The 22,215-nt window shown below is 41.6% G+C and overlaps 1 protein-coding gene across 5 annotated transcripts in view; it reads right to left on the bottom strand.

The window, feature by feature from the left end:
• Positions 1–22,215, bottom strand: part of exoc2 (exocyst complex component 2) — a 142,364-nt gene that overhangs the window by 52,039 nt on the left and 68,110 nt on the right. For all 5 annotated transcript variants that reach the window (XM_065009170.1, XM_065009169.1, XM_065009171.1 and 2 more), the window contains 4 exons: positions 5,076–5,156; positions 2,838–2,983; positions 1,029–1,110; positions 184–286 (listed from right to left, as the gene is read on the bottom strand). In XM_065009170.1, coding sequence (XP_064865242.1) covers positions 184–286; positions 1,029–1,110; positions 2,838–2,983; positions 5,076–5,156 — 412 coding nt within the window. The remainder of the gene's footprint in view (positions 1–183; positions 287–1,028; positions 1,111–2,837; positions 2,984–5,075; positions 5,157–22,215) is intronic.

The following is a 22,215-nucleotide window of genomic DNA, read 5'->3' as shown; positions in this document are numbered from 1 at the left end:
GACAGATGGTATTTAAGGAGAGACAGGGAAGGAAGAGAGAAAGTGAAAGAGCACGCAAGGCTTTGTAGACAGGTATACAACAAGAGATAAGCATATAGAAAGTGAGAGAGGGCAGTGAGAATGGGGAGAATGTAACACACCGTCTTCCTGGCTACAGTACATATACATGAAGTTTACTGACACCTGATGTATCTCTTCTGGTCATGCAAGGTAGACGGCGTCTCCAGTAGTTTGTCCAGTAGCAGACTCCTCAGAGCCCCGATCCTAGTCTCCACCTCGGCATACACTATAGACAGACACACAGGAGGAGAGGATCACACTTACTCGGTTGCAGTACAGTATATGACCCACTGGCTCCAGGTCATCTACAAGTCTCTGCTAGGTAAAGCCCCGCCTTATCTCAGCTCACCATAGCAGCACCCACCCATAGCACGCGCTCCAGCAGGTATATCTCACTGGTCACCCCCAAAGCCAATTCCTCCTTTGGTCGCCTTTCCTTCTAGTTCTCTGCTGCCAATGACTGGAACAAACTGCAAAAATCACTGAAGCTGGAGACCCATATCTCCCTCACTAGCTTTAAGCACAGATCACAGATCACTGCTCCTGTAAATAGCCCATCCAACTACCTCATCTCCATACTGTATTTATTTAATTATCTTGCTCCTTTGCACCCCAGTATCTCTACTTGCACATTCATCTTCTGCACATCTACCATTCCAGTGGTTAATTGCTATGTTGTAACTACTTTGCCACTATGGCCTATTTATTGCCTTACCTCCCTTATCCTACCTCATTTGCACACACTGTATATAGACCTTTTCTACTGTATCATTGACTGTATGTTTCTTTATTCCATGTGTAACTCTGTGTTGTTGTTTGTGTCGAACTGCTTCGCTTTATCTTGGCCAGGTCGCAGTTGCAAATGAGAACATGTTCTCAACTAGCCTACCTGGTTAAATAAAGGTGAAATAATTTTTAAAAAATTTAATCAAATTAAAATCTTCACCGATCTCTTCACTTTATCCTACCTTTTTTAAAGACGGGGACCTCAGTGTTCCCAAACAGAGACTTGGCTTTCTCATAGTCGTTGATCACCACATCATAATCTCCCTGAGAGAGAACACAACAACATAATACTTTATGATTATAACATGTAGAGAACACAACAACACAATACATTATGATTATAACATGTAGAGTGAACACAACAACATAATACTTTATGATTATAACATGTAGAGAGAACACAACAACATAATACTTTATGATTATAACATGTAGAGAGAACACAACAACATAATACTTTATGATTATAACATGTAGAGAACACAACAACATAATACTTTATGATTATAACATGTAGAGAACACAACAACATAATACTTTATGATTATAACATGTAGAGAGAACACAACAACACAATACATTATGATTATAACATGTAGAGAGAACACAACAACATAATACTTTATGATTATAACATGTAGAGAGAACACAACAACATAATACTTTATGATTATAACATGTAGAGAACACAACAACATAATACTTTATGATTATAACATGTAGAGAACACAACCAACATAATACTTTATGATTATAACATGTAGAGAACACAACAACATAATACTTTATGATTATAACATGTAGAGAGAACACAACAACATAATACTTTATGATTATAACATGTAGAGAGAACACAACAACACAATACATTATGATTATAACATGTAGAGAACACAACATAATACTTTATGATTATAACATGTAGAGAACACAACCAACATAATACTTTATGATTATAACATGTAGAGAACACAACAACATAATACTTTATGATTATAACATGTAGAGAGAACACAACAACATAATACTTTATGATTATAACATGTAGAGAGAACACAACATAATACTTTATGATTATAACATGTAGAGAACACAACAACATAATACTTTATGATTATAACATGTAGAGAACACAACAACATAATACTTTATGATTATAACATGTAGAGAACACAACAACATAATACTTTATGATTATAACATGTAGAGAACACAACAACATAATACTTTATGATTATAACATGTAGAGAACACAACAACATAATACTTTATAATAACATTTACAACATAATACTTTATTATAACATGTAGAGAGAACATAATACTTTATGATTATAACATGTAGAGAGAACACAACATAATACTTTATGATTATAACATGTAGAGAACACAACAACATAATAACATGTAGAGAGAACACAACAACATAATACTTTATGATTATAACATGTAGAGAACACAACAACATAATACTTTATGATTATAACATGTAGAGAACACGACAACACAATACTTTATGATTATAACATGTAGAGAGAACACAACAACATTAAACTCTCACTGTAACAATATCACATTTGTTGAATTTTGTAACACAGAGAAAAAGCTACAGTGGACAAGAACATGTCAAGATGAGACTCTTATGTAAACTGAATACACCCTACACACATTCAGGCCTCTGTAGCACCACCTTCTGGATACTGTGCTTAATGATGAGCGACAGATAGAGTGGTGTGTATGCTGTGTGTGTACATAGAAATGTGTGTGTGTGTGTGTGTGTTAGTGTATAGATATGTGTGTGTGGTGTGTGTTAGTGTATAGATATGTGTGTGTGGTGTGTGTATGTGTGTTAGTGTATAGATATGTGTGTGTGTGCGTCCGTATGTGTATCTGTGTGTGTATGATGGGCACCTTGTGTATGTTGCGCTCTTTGTTGAGGGGCAGGTGTGTGTGTGTGTGTGTGTCTGTGTGTGTGTGTCTGTTCTGTATACCTTGTGTGTGTTTCGTTCAATGTTGAGCGGCAGGTTAAAGAGGAACTTGAAGCGCTGCAGAACGTTGAGGGCGTTACGTGTTGAGTCAGCTTTATCCTTCCTCCCCAAAACCTCCTGGAACAGAGTGTCTGCTGTATCACTGGCTCCTGAGATGGGGGGGGGGGGGTAGAGAGAAGGAAGGAAAGAGAGAGAAAGGGTGAGTATTAAAAAAAAAAAGATTTTTTTTTTCTACTATTACATATTATCTTTTAGGCGAGAATCTGATTTCCCTCTGTGGCCTGTGTGCCAGAAAGCTGTGTGCCAGGAAGCTGTGTGCCTGGAAGCTACCTGAACTAGGCAGAGTTAGAGAGAGAGTCAGTGAGGAGAGCATGACAGCTATCTCTCAGTCTTTCCTTCTCTCTCCCTCCCAGGGCCATTCACACACTACTCTCCGGCTTTGTGGGTGGCCTCGGATGTGCCGGCAAAAAAAGAAAAAACAAGGACTCGCTAAAATGATTTTAATCAGAAAAAGGGGTTAGCCCTCTCGCCCCCACCACACCAAATCTCAAAAGGAAAAACATTGAAACAGCGAACAGAGAAAAATTTCACATTTTTCACGCCCCACTCTGGGCTCTGACTGACGAGTTTCATGCTGTTTTGATATTTCGGGGGGATGTTTGTGATTGTGTAGACCCACTGGTGTGTGTGGTGACTGGAGGGTGGGGGAGGGGTGACTCGGTTACTCTCGGGCTGAAGGCCCACATGTAGGGAGTTATGGATGTGTGCGGTTGCTGAGCTCTCGGCTGCGGGCCCACGTGTATGTCTTTCTGGGGCTGCGGGCCCACGTGTATGTCTGTCTGGGGCTGCGGGCCCACGTGTATGTCTTTCTGGGGCTGCGGGCCCACGTGTATGTCTGTCTGGGGCTGCGGGCCCACGTGTATGTCTTTCTGGGGCTGCGGGCCCACGTGTATGTCTGTCTGGGGCTGCGGGCCCACGTGTATGTCTTTCTGGGGCTGCCGGCCCACGTGTATGTCTGTCTGGGGCTGCGGGCCCACGTGTATGTCTTTCTGGGGCTGCGGGCCCACGTGTATGTCTGTCTGGGGCTGCGGGCCCACGTGTATGTCTTTCTGGGGCTGCGGGCCCACGTGTATGTCTGTCTGGGGCTGCGGGCCCACGTGTATGTCTGTCTGGGGCTGCGGGCCCACGTGTATGTCTGTCTGGGGCTGCGGGCCCACGTGTATGTCTGTCTGGGGCTGCGGGCCCACGTGTATGTCTGTCTGGGGCTGCGGGCCCACGTGTATGTCTGTCTGGGGCTGCGGGCCCACGTGTATGTCTGTCTGGGGCTGCGGGCCCACGTGTATGTCTGTCTGGGGCTGCGGGCCCACGTGTATGTCTGTCTGGGGCTGCGGGCCCACGTGTATGTCTGTCTGGGGCTGCGGGCCCACGTGTATGTCTGTCTGGGGCTGCGGGCCCACGTGTATGTCTGTCTGGGGCTGCGGGCCCCGTGTATGTCTGTCTGGGGCTGCGGGCCCACGTGTATGTCTGTCAGGGGCTGCGGGCCCACGTGTATGTCTGTCTGGGGCTGCGGGCCCACGTGTATGTCTGTCTGGGGCTGCGGGCCCACGTGTATGTCTGTCTGGGGCTGCGGGCCCACATGTATGTCTGTCTGGGGCTGCGGGCCCACATGTATGTCTGTCTGGGGCTGCGGGCCCACGTGTATGTCTGTCTGGGGCTGTTGGGATAAAAGCAGCGTCCGGGAGGGAGGTTTATTTACCTTCAACCCTGAGGACATGTTTATTGATGCTCCATTATAGGAGTCACATTATCATGTATGAGATGGGAGACAGGGACAGAGGATCTAGCTGGAAGAGACGCTCTACAGACAGGGAAAAAACTAACACACACAACGTGGTGTGTGTGAGATAATTGGTGGGTGGCGAGGAGGCGAAATCGCACTCTATCTATCCTCAAACAGATTGATAGTTAAGTAGGTGGTGTTTTCTGAAGAAACTTCCTGCTAATTGGACTTCCTATAGAGATAGAAGGTAGTCTAAACAATGTCAGCTGGGATGATGTCTGCCTTCAGATTACAATACATACTACTGATTTGACTTGACCTATGAATTGGTGTATGTTCCAACTGAGAGGTAGAGATATTAACAGAGAGTGAATAGAGGGATGGATGATGGATGAATGAACAGATGGGTGGACGGATGCATATTGTAGATGTATGGATGGATAGAAAGATGGAAGGCTTACTGTTGAGGACGTTCTCCAGGCGCTGTGTCATGGAGCCCTCCACCTTCTCTGTCCCATCAGACTCCAACCTCTGGTGGATCGCTGTAAAATAACAATAACGTTTTAGTCAACACCGTGACTAGCTGTCATGGATGCTACAATTATTCTGTTCAATCAAAGGAGACAAGAAAAAAAATCTGAGCTCTGAATTCAGTATCAAATCACTGAATTAAAGCAGCACAGATTCAGATATAGAGACAAATTGAGAAAGATAAAGAGAGATAGAGTTATTCAAGTTATTTTAAGGTCTCTGTGTGTTCTGTAATCACAGAGTGCCTCTACTGCTCAATCTAACATGCATAATTATGAGATTCCAGTTTGAGGAACTGAAGTTATAACAATAAACAGCCTCTCTGCACCAGTGGCTTCTGTCGGACTCTGACCACGCCCCTCTCAACCGTTCCCACGCCAACCACTGATCTGACCACAGCTACTGTAACTGATCCACTTGACCTAACCTGACTGAATTGGTACCCCCAATCAACATCCACTCCAGATCAGCATTTGATGTTCCATTGGGGGCCTTTGTAACATGACTGGAAAATAATCTAGGTGAAAGAAGACTGATCCATTTTGAACATAGACTGTAGATACTGTGCACCCAAAGACCAAGAGACTCCCAGAGGAAATGTAAATCCAAATGTTTTATCAGTTGGAGGAATAATATTTGGGTGAGGAGAGCTGACTGAAAGGCACTATTTCTACTGCTGAGAGGGATGCTGCTTGTGTCAGGTTGACTATACAACACTAATGAATAAAGATCTGGGGGGGTCCACAGTCCAACATCAACACTGAGTAGGAAATAGTGCTGGTGTGGTAAGGCAAGGAGAAGTAGATGAAAGGTAGAGTGTAAAAGGTGAGAAGAGGAGAAGAAAAGGAGATAGAAGAGAGAATCTGGTCTGGAGTAATTCATGTGTGTGTGTGTGTGAGAGAGTGAGTGAGTATCAGAGCTGCTCAAATGACTGTAGTGGGGCAGCTGGGTGCTGAGAGGGGCAGTGAGCATTTATTGAGGGGGGAGAGGAGAGGGGCAGAGAGAAGATGGCGAGGGGGGGGAGAAGATGTAGAGGGGGAGAGAGAAGAGGAGAAGATGGAGGGTGGGAGAGAAGATAGAGGAGAGAGGAGAGGAATTGGGGAGAGAGTAGGGTGAGAGAAAAGGATGGAGGGGGTGGAGTAGGATTAGAGGAGAGGATGGAGGGGGAGAGAAGAAAGAAGGGAGGCTAGTGTACGAGATGAGAAACACTGACACGAGGGAAAGAGAAAAGGGATGTCATCCCCCTTTCAAGCCCCCTTTCCTTATTCTCTGCTTTTCACCACTCTCACCCTCATTCGCTCCACTGAAAACAACGACTGTCAGCTAAAACAGAACAAAGCGAGAGAAAAGGAACGAAGGAAGGAAAAAGAGAAAGGGGAGAGAGAGTTCTGTAAATAAATGTGGGTCCTGTTCTGAAAGACGGGAGCCTTGAGGCAGAGAGGCTGAGGTATTCCTGAACCTCACTAATCAAACATGCCATCATATCATGGCTGCCTAAATTGACACGGACATCACTGAACCAACGCAAGCAGAATGGCCAGAGAGAGCCAGGGCAGGAACCATAGACTTACTTAGCCTACAGACAGAAACAGGGTTTTATGGAAGAATAATGCCATCTGCTCTGAAAAGTATAGAGTAGAGGGAAGTCTAGTTTATTGTACAAACACACACCCCCCAGGGTCCTGGTTTTTGTCTCTGCGGAGACCCCCGTGACCCCTGCCAGCTGTGTGTCCTCTTTGTCTGTCACACATACTCGCTGCCGCGGTCATGACGTCACAGCTAACCTAAACACCCCAACAGCCTCCAGATCACACACACACACACACACACACACACACACACACACACACACACACACACACACGGAGGAAGAGACACAGGCAGCCCCCACTCAGCTTCCTGGAACCCATTGAAAAGAATGGATCCAAAATAAAAATACAGCCTCCCTGGGTTCTGAAGTTGGAGATGTTTTGACTCCTGACTATGCACCGGAGTCGGAGGTTCATAGCGTCGGGAATACGGCCCTGGGAAATATGGGATTTTGGAACACGGTAGCGGTGGTCCGTTTCCTGTATCGCAGGGCCACTTCCTTTTCACACAACAATGAAAGACATCAAATTTCATAATTTTTCTGAGGCCCCCCTGCAAAAAGAAGGAACCCGGCCTCTCTGTCAATCAGTGAGCCAGTTAGTCAGTCAGCCAGGTCTCAGAAGACCCCTGTGAAACATGGTTCAGTTTGTCAGCGGATCAGCCTAACCAAACAGCCCCCAACTATGACTATGAACTATGAACCCCCTCATGCCTTTCAACAGCCTGTCTGCTCAGGGTCAAACAGAGAGTTTAGAGAACTATTCATTCACTTCCTGTTTTACCCAGTCCCTGGTCCACTGGGTGGGTGACCCTAGACATCGAGGTCGTCTGACCTTTGACCTCAAGTAACCCCTCGATGTACCCTCCTCTTCTCTGTCACTATGTATCTACAAGTCTCAGTCTAATAGAGAAGGGGAGCCGTGTAGGAAGGGTGTAGTAAGCATGTTTAGGGAGCAACAGTTGGCTGTAGTTTCCATTTCCTAAATGGAGAGAGCTTATCACTGTCCACAACACTACACACACTGAGGTTAGCATTTGGCCTAGCCACTGCATTAGCCAAACTAGCCATAAATAGTGCTGTGGGATGAGGATGGGTGGGGTTAGCCAGTTAGTGCCTGGTGCTAAACTGTGTGTTTAAACCCAGCAGGGAAACACACACCGACATTATTACTGAGACGTCAGAGGCAAGTGCGCACGCGCACACACACACATTTCTGTTGGAGGAGATGAAATGAGAAGAGAGGAAGGAATGAAGAGGGCAAGACAAAAGAGAGAAATTAGAGAGAGATGATAACAGGAGAGAGAAGAGGAGAAAGAGAAGAACCTCATGGATTCTCAAAACACGCCACTTGTTTAAAACATTTTTGGTTGAACAGAACTCATTTCATTTTCCAGATTTGGTCCATGCAGAGACATTCCTTCCTTATTTCCACACTGCGATCCCCACTCCCCTGCTCTCTCTTAATAATAAAACACCAGTGGCTTTTACGAGAGCCATCAATAAAATTCTCACATGCAGCCAGAAGAGAAAATAAACTGAGGAGGAGACTAAAAATAAAAGCCATTAAATGGTGATTAAGTGAGCTGGAAGCACCACAGGCTAAACAGCTATTAGTACCGTGCCACTTTTAATGTAACACATGCTGAACACAGAGCACACACGCTCAGACGCAGACACACACACACACGCTCAGAAGCACAGACACACACACTCACACGCTCAGACACACAGACCCTTCATTATTCATTTCCTTTAAATTTGTACAGCAACACCGGAAGTAGAGCTAATTTAGAATGACTCAGACAACTTGCCAAACATGGAGAGAGACAGACAAAGAAAGGATTCACAGTTTTGCGGACAGCTGTGCTAACTGGACCTGGCAGTGAGCAACTGCTGGAGCCGCCAAGTGCCGTCTGGTTCAGAACAAGATGGCTGACACATTACTAAAGCTTACCCTGACCATACCTGACTATTGTATGTAACTTGAACCATACACCAAGCTTACTATCCATACCAGAACTAGCACTGAGACATTCTCAATAACCAAAACAAACAAGGGCCTCAGATTCATCTCCCTAAAAACAGACATAATCACAGGACTATGTGCTGTAAGGCACATGTCATACTCATTCCACGGAGGGCCGAGGTTCTGCGGGATTTCGCTCCACCCTCATACTTGTTTGATGAATTAAGGTCACTAATTAGTAAGGAACTCCCCTTACCTGGTTGTCTAGATCTTAATTGAAAGTAAAAATGTAAAACCTGCAGACACTCGGCCCTCCGTGGAATGAGCTTGACAGCCGTGCTGTAAGGAGGCAGAATATACTCTCAAACCTTTACAGTGAAGTACAGCCTAATGACACAGGTCAATTGACTTGTCATCTTATGGTCTATTGCTTCCTGGTTCACAGGCCATGAGTCCATCTGAGGGTGCATTATTTCCTGGGTCACTGAGGACACCTGCTCTTCCCATTTTGGCTCATAATGGGCACGCTCAGCAGAGTGAACGTGAGAAAGGGACTGTATTGTTCCCCTCGGTCATATTAGGGCCGTTATCATCCCTATTGCTCTGGCCTGCATTGTGTTGCCCTGCTCCGTTTATTTAGATTCAGACGCTAACAATGAAAACATTGCCTCGGATTCAGACCCCCCTGCTCCACCCGGGCACAAACATTACATACGGAAAGCAATCATAATAATGACTGAGACATATAAATAGTCAGGGGAAGTAACTGAGTGGCTATGAGGGGAATTAGAGTAAACAGACAAAAATATGACTGATAAAGTTGAACAATTGATTTGACTGAGCTACCTGGCAGAGCGACAGCAGTCAAAATGTTACCTCAGAGTTATCAGAGAGTGAATCAGAAAGGCCATGGGAGTGTGTGTGCGCGTCTGTTTGGGTATACATGTGTGTGCATGCGTGTGCATATGTCTCAGTGTGTATGGGTGGCAAGTGTCAGTAAGTGTGTATGTTAGTTGGTGTGTGTGTATTTGTGTAATGAATCCGCACACTCCACTCTACAGTTCTAATAGGAAAGCAGTACAGAAATAGATGGCCCTGCTACAGGCAGCACTGTGATTGACATGTGAGAGCTGATGCCGTTTTAATGAAGATGTTGTGGTTGGCTAGCGCAACTGTGGTACACTGCGGTGGAGTGGTGCTCTGCTCTCACACACACACACACACACACACACACACACACACACACACACACACACACACACGCCTCTTTAATCAACCACTGCTAGACCACACTGCGTGAACGTGTGCATGCCCGAATCCTGTGCCCCACACATTGACTCTGTACCAGTATCCCCTGCATATAGCCTCGTTACTGTTAACTTAAATTATTTGATATTTTTCTATTTTCTATTTGTAATATTTTATTTAAGCAAATTCTTAAAATTGCATTGTTGGTTAAGGGCTTGTATAAGTAAGCATTTCCCTGCTGTGTTCGGCACATGTGACAAATAAAATGTGATTGGATTTACACACACAACAGGAAAACCCAAGAGCTGCAGAGACGTGGTCACAGGCACACAAACACACGCAGAATCACACGCACTTTTCAGAAAACACACCAGGCAATACACACCCACATACACACAAACCTAGAGGCCAGCTTCCACACGTCCATCAGAGTTCTGAGGAATGGTCAGGAAGTCCTTAGATTACATGCTCACTGTAAAACACCACACTAAAGATATCCCAAACCATACCTGTCTCATACTAACTCCCACTGTAAAACACCACACTAATGATATCCCAAACCATACCTGTCTTATACTAACTCCCACTGTAAAACACCACACTAATGATATCCCAAACCATACCTGTCTTATACTAACTCCCACTGTAAAACACCACACTAATGATATCCCAAACCATACCTGTCTTATTCTAACTCCCACTGTAAAACACCACACTAATGATATCTCAAACCATACCGGTCTTATTCTAACTCCCACTGTAAAACACCACACTAATGATATCCCAAACCATACCTGTCTTATTCTAACTCCCACTGTAAAACACCACACTAATGATATCCCAAACCATGATATCTCCCAAAAACACCACACTAATGATATCCCAAACCATACCTGTCTTATTCTAACTCCCACTGTAAAACACCACACTAATCATATCCCAAACCATACCTGTCTTATTCTAACTCCCACTGTAAAACACCACACTAATCATATCCCAAACCATACCTGTCTTATTCTAACTCCCACTGTAAAAAACCACACTCATGATATCCCAAACCATACCTGTCTTATTCTAACTCCCACTGTAATACACAACACTAATGATATCTCAAACCATACCCGTCTTATTCTAACTCCCACTGTAATACACCACACTAATGATATCCCAAACCATACCTGTCTTATTCTAACTCCCACTGTAATACACAACACCAATGATATCTCAAACCATACCTGTCTTATTCTAACTCCCACTGTAATACACCACACTAATGATATCCCAAACCATACCTGTCTTATTCTAACTCCCACTGTAATACACCACACTAATGATATCTCAAACCATACCTGTCTTATACTAACTCCCACTGTAAAACACCACACTAATGATATCCCAAACCATACCTGTCTTATTCTAACTCCCACTGTAATACACCACACTAATGATATCCCAAACCATACCTGTCTTATTCTAACTCCCACTGTAAAACACCACACTAATGATATCCCTAACCATACCGGTCTTATTCTAACTCCCACTGTAATACACAACACCAATGATATCTCAAACCATACCTGTCTTATTCTAACTCCCACTGTAATACACCACACTAATGATATCCCAAACCATACCTGTCTTATTCTAACTCCCACTGTAATACACCACACTAATGATATCTCAAACCATACCTGTCTTATACTAACTCCCACTGTAAAACACCACACTAATGATATCCCAAACCATACCTGTCTTATTCTAACTCCCACTGTAAAACACCACACTAATGATATCCCAAACCATACCTGTCTTATTCTAACTCCCACTGTAAAACACCACACTAATGATATCCCAAACCATACCTGTCTTATTCTAACTCCCACTGTAAAACACCACACTAATGATATCCCAAACCATACCTGTCTTATTCTAACTCCCACTGTAAAACACCACACTAATGATATCTCAAACCATACCGGTCTTATACTAACTCCCACTGTAAAACACCACACTAATGATATCCCAAACCATACCGGTCTTATTCTAACTCCCACTGTAATACACCACACTAATGATATCCCAAACCATACCGGTCTTATTCTAACTCCCACTGTAAAACACCACACTAATGATATCCCAAACCATACCTGTCTCATACTAACTCCCACTGTAAAACACCACACTAATGATATCCCAAACCATACCTGTCTTATACTAACTCCCACTGTAAAACACCACACTAATGATATCCCAAACCATACCTGTCTTATACTAACTCCCACTGTAAAACACCACACTAATGATATCCCAAACCATACCTGTCTTATTCTAACTCCCACTGTAAAACACCACACTAATGATATCCCAAACCATACCTGTCTCATACTAACTCCCACTGTAAAACACCACACTAATGATATCCCAAACCATACCTGTCTTATTCTAACTCCCACTGTAAAACACCACACTAATCATATCCCAAACCATACCTGTCTTATTCTAACTCCCACTGTAAAACACCACACTAATCATATCCCAAACCATACCTGTCTTATTCTAACTCCCACTGTAAAAAACCACACTCATGATATCCCAAACCATACCTGTCTTATTCTAACTCCCACTGTAATACACAACACTAATGATATCTCAAACCATACCCGTCTTATTCTAACTCCCACTGTAATAAACCACACTAATGAAATCCCAAACCATACCTGTCTTATTCTAACTCCCACTGTAATACACAACACCAATGATATCTCAAACCATACCTGTCTTATTCTAACTCCCACTGTAATACACCACACTAATGATATCCCAAACCATACCTGTCTTATTCTAACTCCCACTGTAATACACCACACTAATGATATCTCAAACCATACCGGTCTTATTCTAACTCCCACTGTAATACACCACACTAATGATATCCCAAACCATACCTGTCTTATACTAACTCCCACTGTAAAACACCACACTAATGATATCCCAAACCATACCTGTCTTATTCTAACTCCCACTGTAATACACCACACTAATGATATCCCAAACCATACCTGTCTTATTCTAACTCCCACTGTAAAACACCACACTAATGATATCCCTAACCATACCGGTCTTATACTAACTCCCACTGTAATACACCACACTAATGATATCCCAAACCATACCTGTCTTATTCTAACTCCCACTGTAAAACACCACACTAATGATATCCCAAACCATACCTGTCTTATACTAACTCCCACTGTAAAACACCACACTAATGATATCCCAAACCATACCTGTCTTATTCTAACTCCCACTGTAAAACACCACACTAATGATATCCCAAACCATACCTGTCTTATTCTAACTCCCACTGTAAAACACCACACTAATGATATCCCAAACCATACCTGTCTTATTCTAACTCCCACTGTAAAACACCACACTAATGATATCCCAAACCATACCTGTCTTATTCTAACTCCCACTGTAAAACACCACACTAATGATATCTCAAACCATACCGGTCTTATACTAACTCCCACTGTAAAACACCACACTAATGATATCCCAAACCATACCTGTCTTATTCTAACTCCCACTGTAATACACCACACTAATGATATCCCAAACCATACCGGTCTTATTCTAACTCCCACTGTAAAACACCACACTAATGATATCCCAAACCATACCTGTCTTATACTAACTCCCACTGTAAAACACCACACTAATGATATCCCAAACCATACCTGTCTTATATCCCACTGTAATACAAACCCCAAACCATACCTGTCTTATTCTAACTCCCACTGTAAACACCACACTAATGATATCCCTAACCATACCGGTCTTATACTAACTCCCACTGTAATACACCACACTAATGATATCCCAAACCATACCTGTCTTATTCTAACTCCCACTGTAATACACAACACCAATGATATCTCAAACCATACCTGTCTTATTCTAACTCCCACTGTAATACACCACACTAATGATATCTCAAACCATACCGGTCTTATTCTAACTCCCACTGTAATACACCACACTAATGATATCCCAAACCATACCTGTCTTATACTAACTCCCACTGTAAAACACCACACTAATGATATCCCAAACCATACCTGTCTTATTCTAACTCCCACTGTAATACACCACACTAATGATATCCCAAACCATACCTGTCTTATTCTAACTCCCACTGTAAAACACCACACTAATGATATCCCAACCATACCGGTCTTATACTAACTCCCACTGTAATACACCACACTAATGATATCCCAAACCATACCTGTCTTATTCTAACTCCCACTGTAAAACACCACACTAATGATATCCCAAACCATACCTGTCTTATACTAACTCCCACTGTAAAACACCACACTAATGATATCCCAAACCATACCTGTCTTATTCTAACTCCCACTGTAAAACACCACACTAATGATATCCCAAACCATACCTGTCTTATTCTAACTCCCACTGTAAAACACCACACTAATGATATCCCAAACCATACCTGTCTTATTCTAACTCCCACTGTAAAACACCACACTAATGATATCCCAAACCATACCTGTCTTATACTAACTCCCACTGTAAAACACCACACTAATGATATCCCAAACCATACCTGTCTTATTCTAACTCCCACTGTAATACACCACACTAATGATATCCCAAACCATACTTGTCTTATTCTAACTCCCACTGTAAACACCACACTAATGATATCCCAAACCATACCTGTCTTATACTAACTCCCACTGTAAAACACCACACTAATGATATCCCAAACCATACCTGTCTTATTCTAACTCCCACTGTAATACACCACACTAATGATATCCCAAACCATACCTGTCTTATTCTAACTCCCACTGTAAACACCACACTAATGATATCCCTAACCATACCTGTCTTATACTAACTCCCACTGTAATACACCACACTAATGATATCCCAAACCATACCTGTCTTATTCTAACTCCCACTGTAAAACACCACACTAATGATATCCCAAACCATACCTGTCTTATACTAACTCCCACTGTAAAACACCACACTAATGATATCCCAAACCATACCTGTCTTATTCTAACTCCCACTGTAAACACCACACTAATGATATCCCAAACCATACCTGTCTTATTCTAACTCCCACTGTAAAACACCACACTAATGATATCCCAAACCATACCTGTCTTATTCTAACTCCCACTGTAAAACACCACACTAATGATATCCCAAACCATACCTGTCTTATTCTAACTCCCACTGTAAAACACCACACTAATGATATCCCAAACCATACCTGTCTTATTCTAACTCCCACTGTAAAACACCACACTAATGATATCTCAAACCATACCGGTCTTATACTAACTCCCACTGTAAAACACCACACTAATGATATCCCAAACCATACCGGTCTTATTCTAACTCCCACTGTAATACACCACACTAATGATATCCCAAACCATACCGGTCTTATTCTAACTCCCACTGTAAAACACCACACTAATGATATCCCAAACCATACCTGTCTTATACTAACTCCCACTGTAAAACACCACACTAATGATATCCCAAACCATACCTGTCTTATTCTAACTCCCACTGTAATACACCACACTAATGATATCCCAAACCATACTTGTCTTATTCTAACTCCCACTGTAAAACACCACACTAATGATATCCCTAACCATACCGGTCTTATACTAACTCCCACTGTAATACACCACACTAATGATATCCCAAACCATACCTGTCTTATTCTAACTCCCACTGTAATACACAACACCAATGATATCTCAAACCATACCTGTCTTATTCTAACTCCCACTGTAATACACCACACTAATGATATCTCAAACCATACCGGTCTTATTCTAACTCCCACTGTAATACACCACACTAATGATATCCCAAACCATACCTGTCTTATACTAACTCCCACTGTAAAACACCACACTAATGATATCCCAAACCATACCTGTCTTATTCTAACTCCCACTGTAATACACCACACTAATGATATCCCAAACCATACCTGTCTTATTCTAACTCCCACTGTAAAACACCACACTAATGATATCCCTAACCATACCGGTCTTATACTAACTCCCACTGTAATACACCACACTAATGATATCCCAAACCATACCTGTCTTATTCTAACTCCCACTGTAAAACACCACACTAATGATATCCCAAACCATACCTGTCTTATACTAACTCCCACTGTAAAACACCACACTAATGATATCCCAAACCATACCTGTCTTATTCTAACTCCCACTGTAAAACACCACACTAATGATATCCCAAACCATACCTGTCTTATTCTAACTCCCACTGTAAAACACCACACTAATGATATCCCAAACCATACCTGTCTTATTCTAACTCCCACTGTAAAACACCACACTAATGATATCCCAAACCATACCTGTCTTATACTAACTCCCACTGTAAAACACCACACTAATGATATCCCAAACCATACCTGTCTTATTCTAACTCCCACTGTAATACACCACACTAATGATATCCCAAACCATACTTGTCTTATTCTAACTCCCACTGTAAAACACCACACTAATGATATCCCTAACCATACCGGTCTTATACTAACTCCCACTGTAATACACCACACTAATGATATCCCAAACCATACCTGTCTTATACTAACTCCCACTGTAAATCACCACACTAATGATATCCCAAACCATACCTGTCTTATTCTAACTCCCACTGTAATACACCACACTAATGATATCCCAAACCATACCTGTCTTATTCTAACTCCCACTGTAATACACCACACTAATGATATCTCAAACCATACCGGTCTTATTCTAACTCCCACTGTAATACACCACACTAATGATATCCCAAACCATACCTGTCTTATACTAACTCCCACTGTAAAACACCACACTAATGATATCCCAAACCATACCTGTCTTATTCTAACTCCCACTGTAATACACCACACTAATGATATCTCAAACCATACCGGTCTTATTCTAACTCCCACTGTAATACACCACACTAATGATATCCCAAACCATACCTGTCTAATTCTAACTCCCACTGTAAAACACCACACTAATGATATCTCAAACCATACCTGTCTTATTCTAACTCCCACTGTAATACACCACACTAATGATATCCCAAACCATACCCGTCTTATTCTAACTCCCACTGTAAGACACCACACTAATGATATCCCAAACCATACCTGTCTTATACTAACTCCCACTGTAAAACACCACACTAATGATATCCCAAACCATAACTGTCTTATTCTAACTCCCAAACCACACTAATGATATCTCAAACCATACCTGTCTTATTCTAACTCCCACTGTAATACACCACACTAATGATATCCCAAACCATACCTGTCTTATTCTAACTCCCACTGTAATACACCACACTAATGATATCCCAAACCATACTTGTCTTATTCTAACTCCCACTGTAAAACACCACACTAATGATATCCCAAACCATACCTGTCTTATACTAACTCCCACTGTAAAACACCACACTAATGATATCCCAAACCATACCTGTCTTATTCTAACTCCCACTGTAATACACCACACTAATGATATCCCAAACCATACCTGTCTTATACTAACTCCCACTGTAAAACACCACACTAATGATATCCCAAACCATACCTGTCTTATTCTAACTCCCACTGTAATACACCACACTAATGATATCCCAAACCATACCTGTCTTATTCTAACTCCCACTGTAAACACCACACTAATGATATCCCAACCATACCGGTCTTATACTAACTCCCACTGTAATACACCACACTAATGATATCCCAAACCATACCTGTCTTATTCTAACTCCCACTGTAAAACACCACACTAATGATATCCCAAACCATACCTGTCTTATACTAACTCCACTGTAAAACACCACACTAATGATATCCCAAACCATACCTGTCTTATTCTAACTCCCACTGTAAAACACCACACTAATGATATCCCAAACCATACCTGTCTTATTCTAACTCCCACTGTAAAACACCACACTAATGATATCCCAAACCATACCTGTCTTATTCTAACTCCCACTGTAAAACACCACACTAATGATATCCCAAACCATACCTGTCTTATACTAACTCCCACTGTAAAACACCACACTAATGATATCCCAAACCATACCTGTCTTATTCTAACTCCCACTGTAATACACCACACTAATGATATCCCAAACCATACTTGTCTTATTCTAACTCCCACTGTAAAACACCACACTAATGATATCCCTAACCATACCGGTCTTATACTAACTCCCACTGTAAACACCACACTAATGATATCCCAAACCATACCTGTCTTATACTAACTCCCACTGTAAATCACCACACTAATGATATCCCAAACCATACCTGTCTTATTCTAACTCCCACTGTAATACACCACACTAATGATATCCCAAACCATACCTGTCTTATTCTAACTCCCACTGTAATACACCACACTAATGATATCTCAAACCATACCGGTCTTATTCTAACTCCCACTGTAAACACCACACTAATGATATCCCAAACCATACCTGTCTTATACTAACTCCCACTGTAAAACACCACACTAATGATATCCCAAACCATACCTGTCTTATTCTAACTCCCACTGTAATACACCACACTAATGATATCTCAAACCATACCGGTCTTATTCTAACTCCCACTGTAATACACCACACTAATGATATCCCAAACCATACCTGTCTAATTCTAACTCCCACTGTAAAACACCACACTAATGATATCTCAAACCATACCTGTCTTATTCTAACTCCCACTGTAATACACCACACTAATGATATCCCAAACCATACCTGTCTTATTCTAACTCCCACTGTAAGACACCACACTAATGATATCCCAAACCATACCTGTCTTATACTAACTCCCACTGTAAAACACCACACTAATGATATCCCAAACCATAACTGTCTTATTCTAACTCCCACTGTAATACACCACACTAATGATATCTCAAACCATACCTGTCTTATTCTAACTCCCACTGTAATACACCACACTAATGATATCCCAAACCATACCTGTCTTATTGTAACTCCCACTGTAATACACCACACTAATGATATCCCAAACCATACCTGTCTAATTCTAACTCCCACTGTAAAACACCACACTAATGATATCTCAAACCATACCTGTCTTATTCTAACTCCCACTGTAATACACCACACTAATGATATCCCAAACCATACCCGTCTTATTCTAACTCCCACTGTAAGACACCACACTAATGATATCCCAAACCATACCTGTCTTATACTAACTCCCACTGTAAAACACCACACTAATGATATCCCAAACCATAACTGTCTTATTCTAACTCCCACTGTAATACACCACACTAATGATATCTCAAACCATACCCGTCTTATTCTAACTCCCACTGTAAGACACCACACTAATGATATCCCAAACCATACCTGTCTTATACTAACTCCCACTGTAAAACACCACACTAATGATATCCCTAACCATACCTGTCTTATACTAACTCCCACTGTAAAACACCACACTAATGATATCCCAAACCATACATGTCTTATTCTAACTCCCACTGTAAAACACCACACTAATGATATCCCAAACCATACCTGTCTTATTCTAACTCCCACTGTAAAACACCACACTAATGATATCCCAAACCATACCTGTCTTATTCTAACTCCCACTGTAAAACACCACACTAATGATATCCCAAACCATACCTGTCTTATTCTAACTCCCACTGTAAAACACCACACTAATGATATCTCAAACCATACCGGTCTTATTCTAACTCCCACTGTAATACACCACACTAATGATATCCCAAACCATACCGGTCTTATTCTAACTCCCACTGTAATACACCACACTAATGATATCCCAAACCATATCGGTCTTATTCTAACTCCCACTGTAAAACACCACACTAATGATATCCCAAACCATACCTGTCTTATACTAACTCCCACTGTAATACACCACACTAATGATATCCCAAACCATACCTGTCTTATTGTAACTCCCACTGTAATACACCACACTAATGATATCTCAAACCATACCGGTCTTATTCTAACTCCCACTGTAATACACCACACTAATGATATCCCAAACCATACCTGTCTTATACTAACTCCCACTGTAAAACACCACACTAATGATATCCCTAACCATACCTGTCTTATACTAACTCCCACTGTAAAACACCACACTAATGATATCCCAAACCATACCTGTCTTATTCTAACTCCCACTGTAATACACCACACTAATGATATCTCAAACCATACCGGTCTTATTCTAACTCCCACTGTAATACACCACACTAATGATATCCCAAACCATACCTGTCTATTCTAACTCCCACTGTAAAACACCACACTAATGATATCTCAAACCATACCTGTCTTATTCTAACTCCCACTGTAATACACCACACTAATGATATCCCAAACCATACCCGTCTTATTCTAACTCCCACTGTAAGACACCACACTAATGATATCCCAAACCATACCTGTCTTATACTAACTCCCACTGTAAAACACCACACTAATGATATCCCAAACCATAACTGTCTTATTCTAACTCCCACTGTAATACACCACACTAATGATATCTCAAACCATAATTCTAACTCCCACTGTAAGACACCACACTAATGATATCCCAAACCATACCTGTCTTATTCTAACTCCCACTGTAAAACACCACACTAATGATATCCCAAACCATACCGGTCTTATACTAACTCCCACTGTAAACACCACACTAATGATATCCCAAACCATACATGTCTTATTCTAACTCCCACTGTAAAACACCACACTAATGATATCCCAAACCATACCTGTCTTATTCTAACTCCCACTGTAAAACACCACACTAATGATATCCCAAACCATACCTGTCTTATTCTAACTCCCACTGTAAAACACCACACTAATGATATCCCAAACCATACCTGTCTTATTCTAACTCCCACTGTAAAACACCACACTAATGATATCTCAAACCATACCGGTCTTATACTAACTCCCACTGTAAAACACCACACTAATGATATCCCAAACCATACCGGTCTTATTCTAACTCCCACTGTAATACACCACACTAATGATATCCCAAACCATATCGGTCTTATTCTAACTCCCACTGTAAAACACCACACTAATGATATCCCAAACCATACCTGTCTTATACTAACTCCCACTGTAAAACACCACACTAATGATATCCCAAACCATACCTGTCTTATTCTAACTCCCACTGTAATACACCACACTAATGATATCCCAAACCATACCTGTCTTATTCTAACTCCCACTGTAAAACACCACACTAATGATATCCCTAACCATACCGGTCTTATACTAACTCCCACTGTAATACACCACACTAATGATATCCCAAACCATACCTGTCTTATACTAACTCCCACTGTAATACACCACACTAATGATATCTCAAACCATACCTGTCTTATTCTAACTCTCACTGTAATACACAACACTAATGATATCTCAAACCATACCTGTCTTATTCTAACTCCCACTGTAATACACCACACTAATGATATCCCAAACCATACCTGTCTTATTCTAACTCCCACTGATATCTATCTCAAACCATACCGGTCTTATTCTAACTCCCACTGTAATACACCACACTAATGATATCCCAAACCATACCTGTCTAATTCTAACTCCCATTGTAAAACACCACACTAATGATATCTCAAACCATACCTGTCTTATTCTAACTCCCACTGTAATACACCACACTAATGATATCCCAAACCATACCCGTCTTATTCTAACTCCCACTGTAAGACACCACACTAATGATATCCCAAACCATACCTGTCTTATACTAACTCCCACTGTAAAACACCACACTAATGATATCCCAAACCATACCGGTCTTATACTAACTCCCACTGTAATACACCACACTAATGATATCCCAAACCATACCTGTCTTATTCTAACTCCCACTGTAAAACACCACACTAATGATATCCCAAACCATACCTGTCTTATACTAACTCCCACTGTAAAACACCACACTAATGATATCCCAAACCATACCTGTCTTATACTAACTCCCACTGTAAAACACCACACTAATGATATCCCAAACCATACCTGTCTTATTCTAACTCCCACTGTAATACAC

The sequence above is a fragment of the Oncorhynchus nerka genome, linkage group LG24 (genome assembly GCF_034236695.1).
Source record: "Oncorhynchus nerka isolate Pitt River linkage group LG24, Oner_Uvic_2.0, whole genome shotgun sequence".
Lineage (NCBI taxonomy): Eukaryota > Metazoa > Chordata > Actinopteri > Salmoniformes > Salmonidae > Oncorhynchus > Oncorhynchus nerka.
The sequence above is the reverse complement of the archived record's forward strand: the minus strand, read 5'-3'. Positions and strand labels throughout refer to the sequence as shown.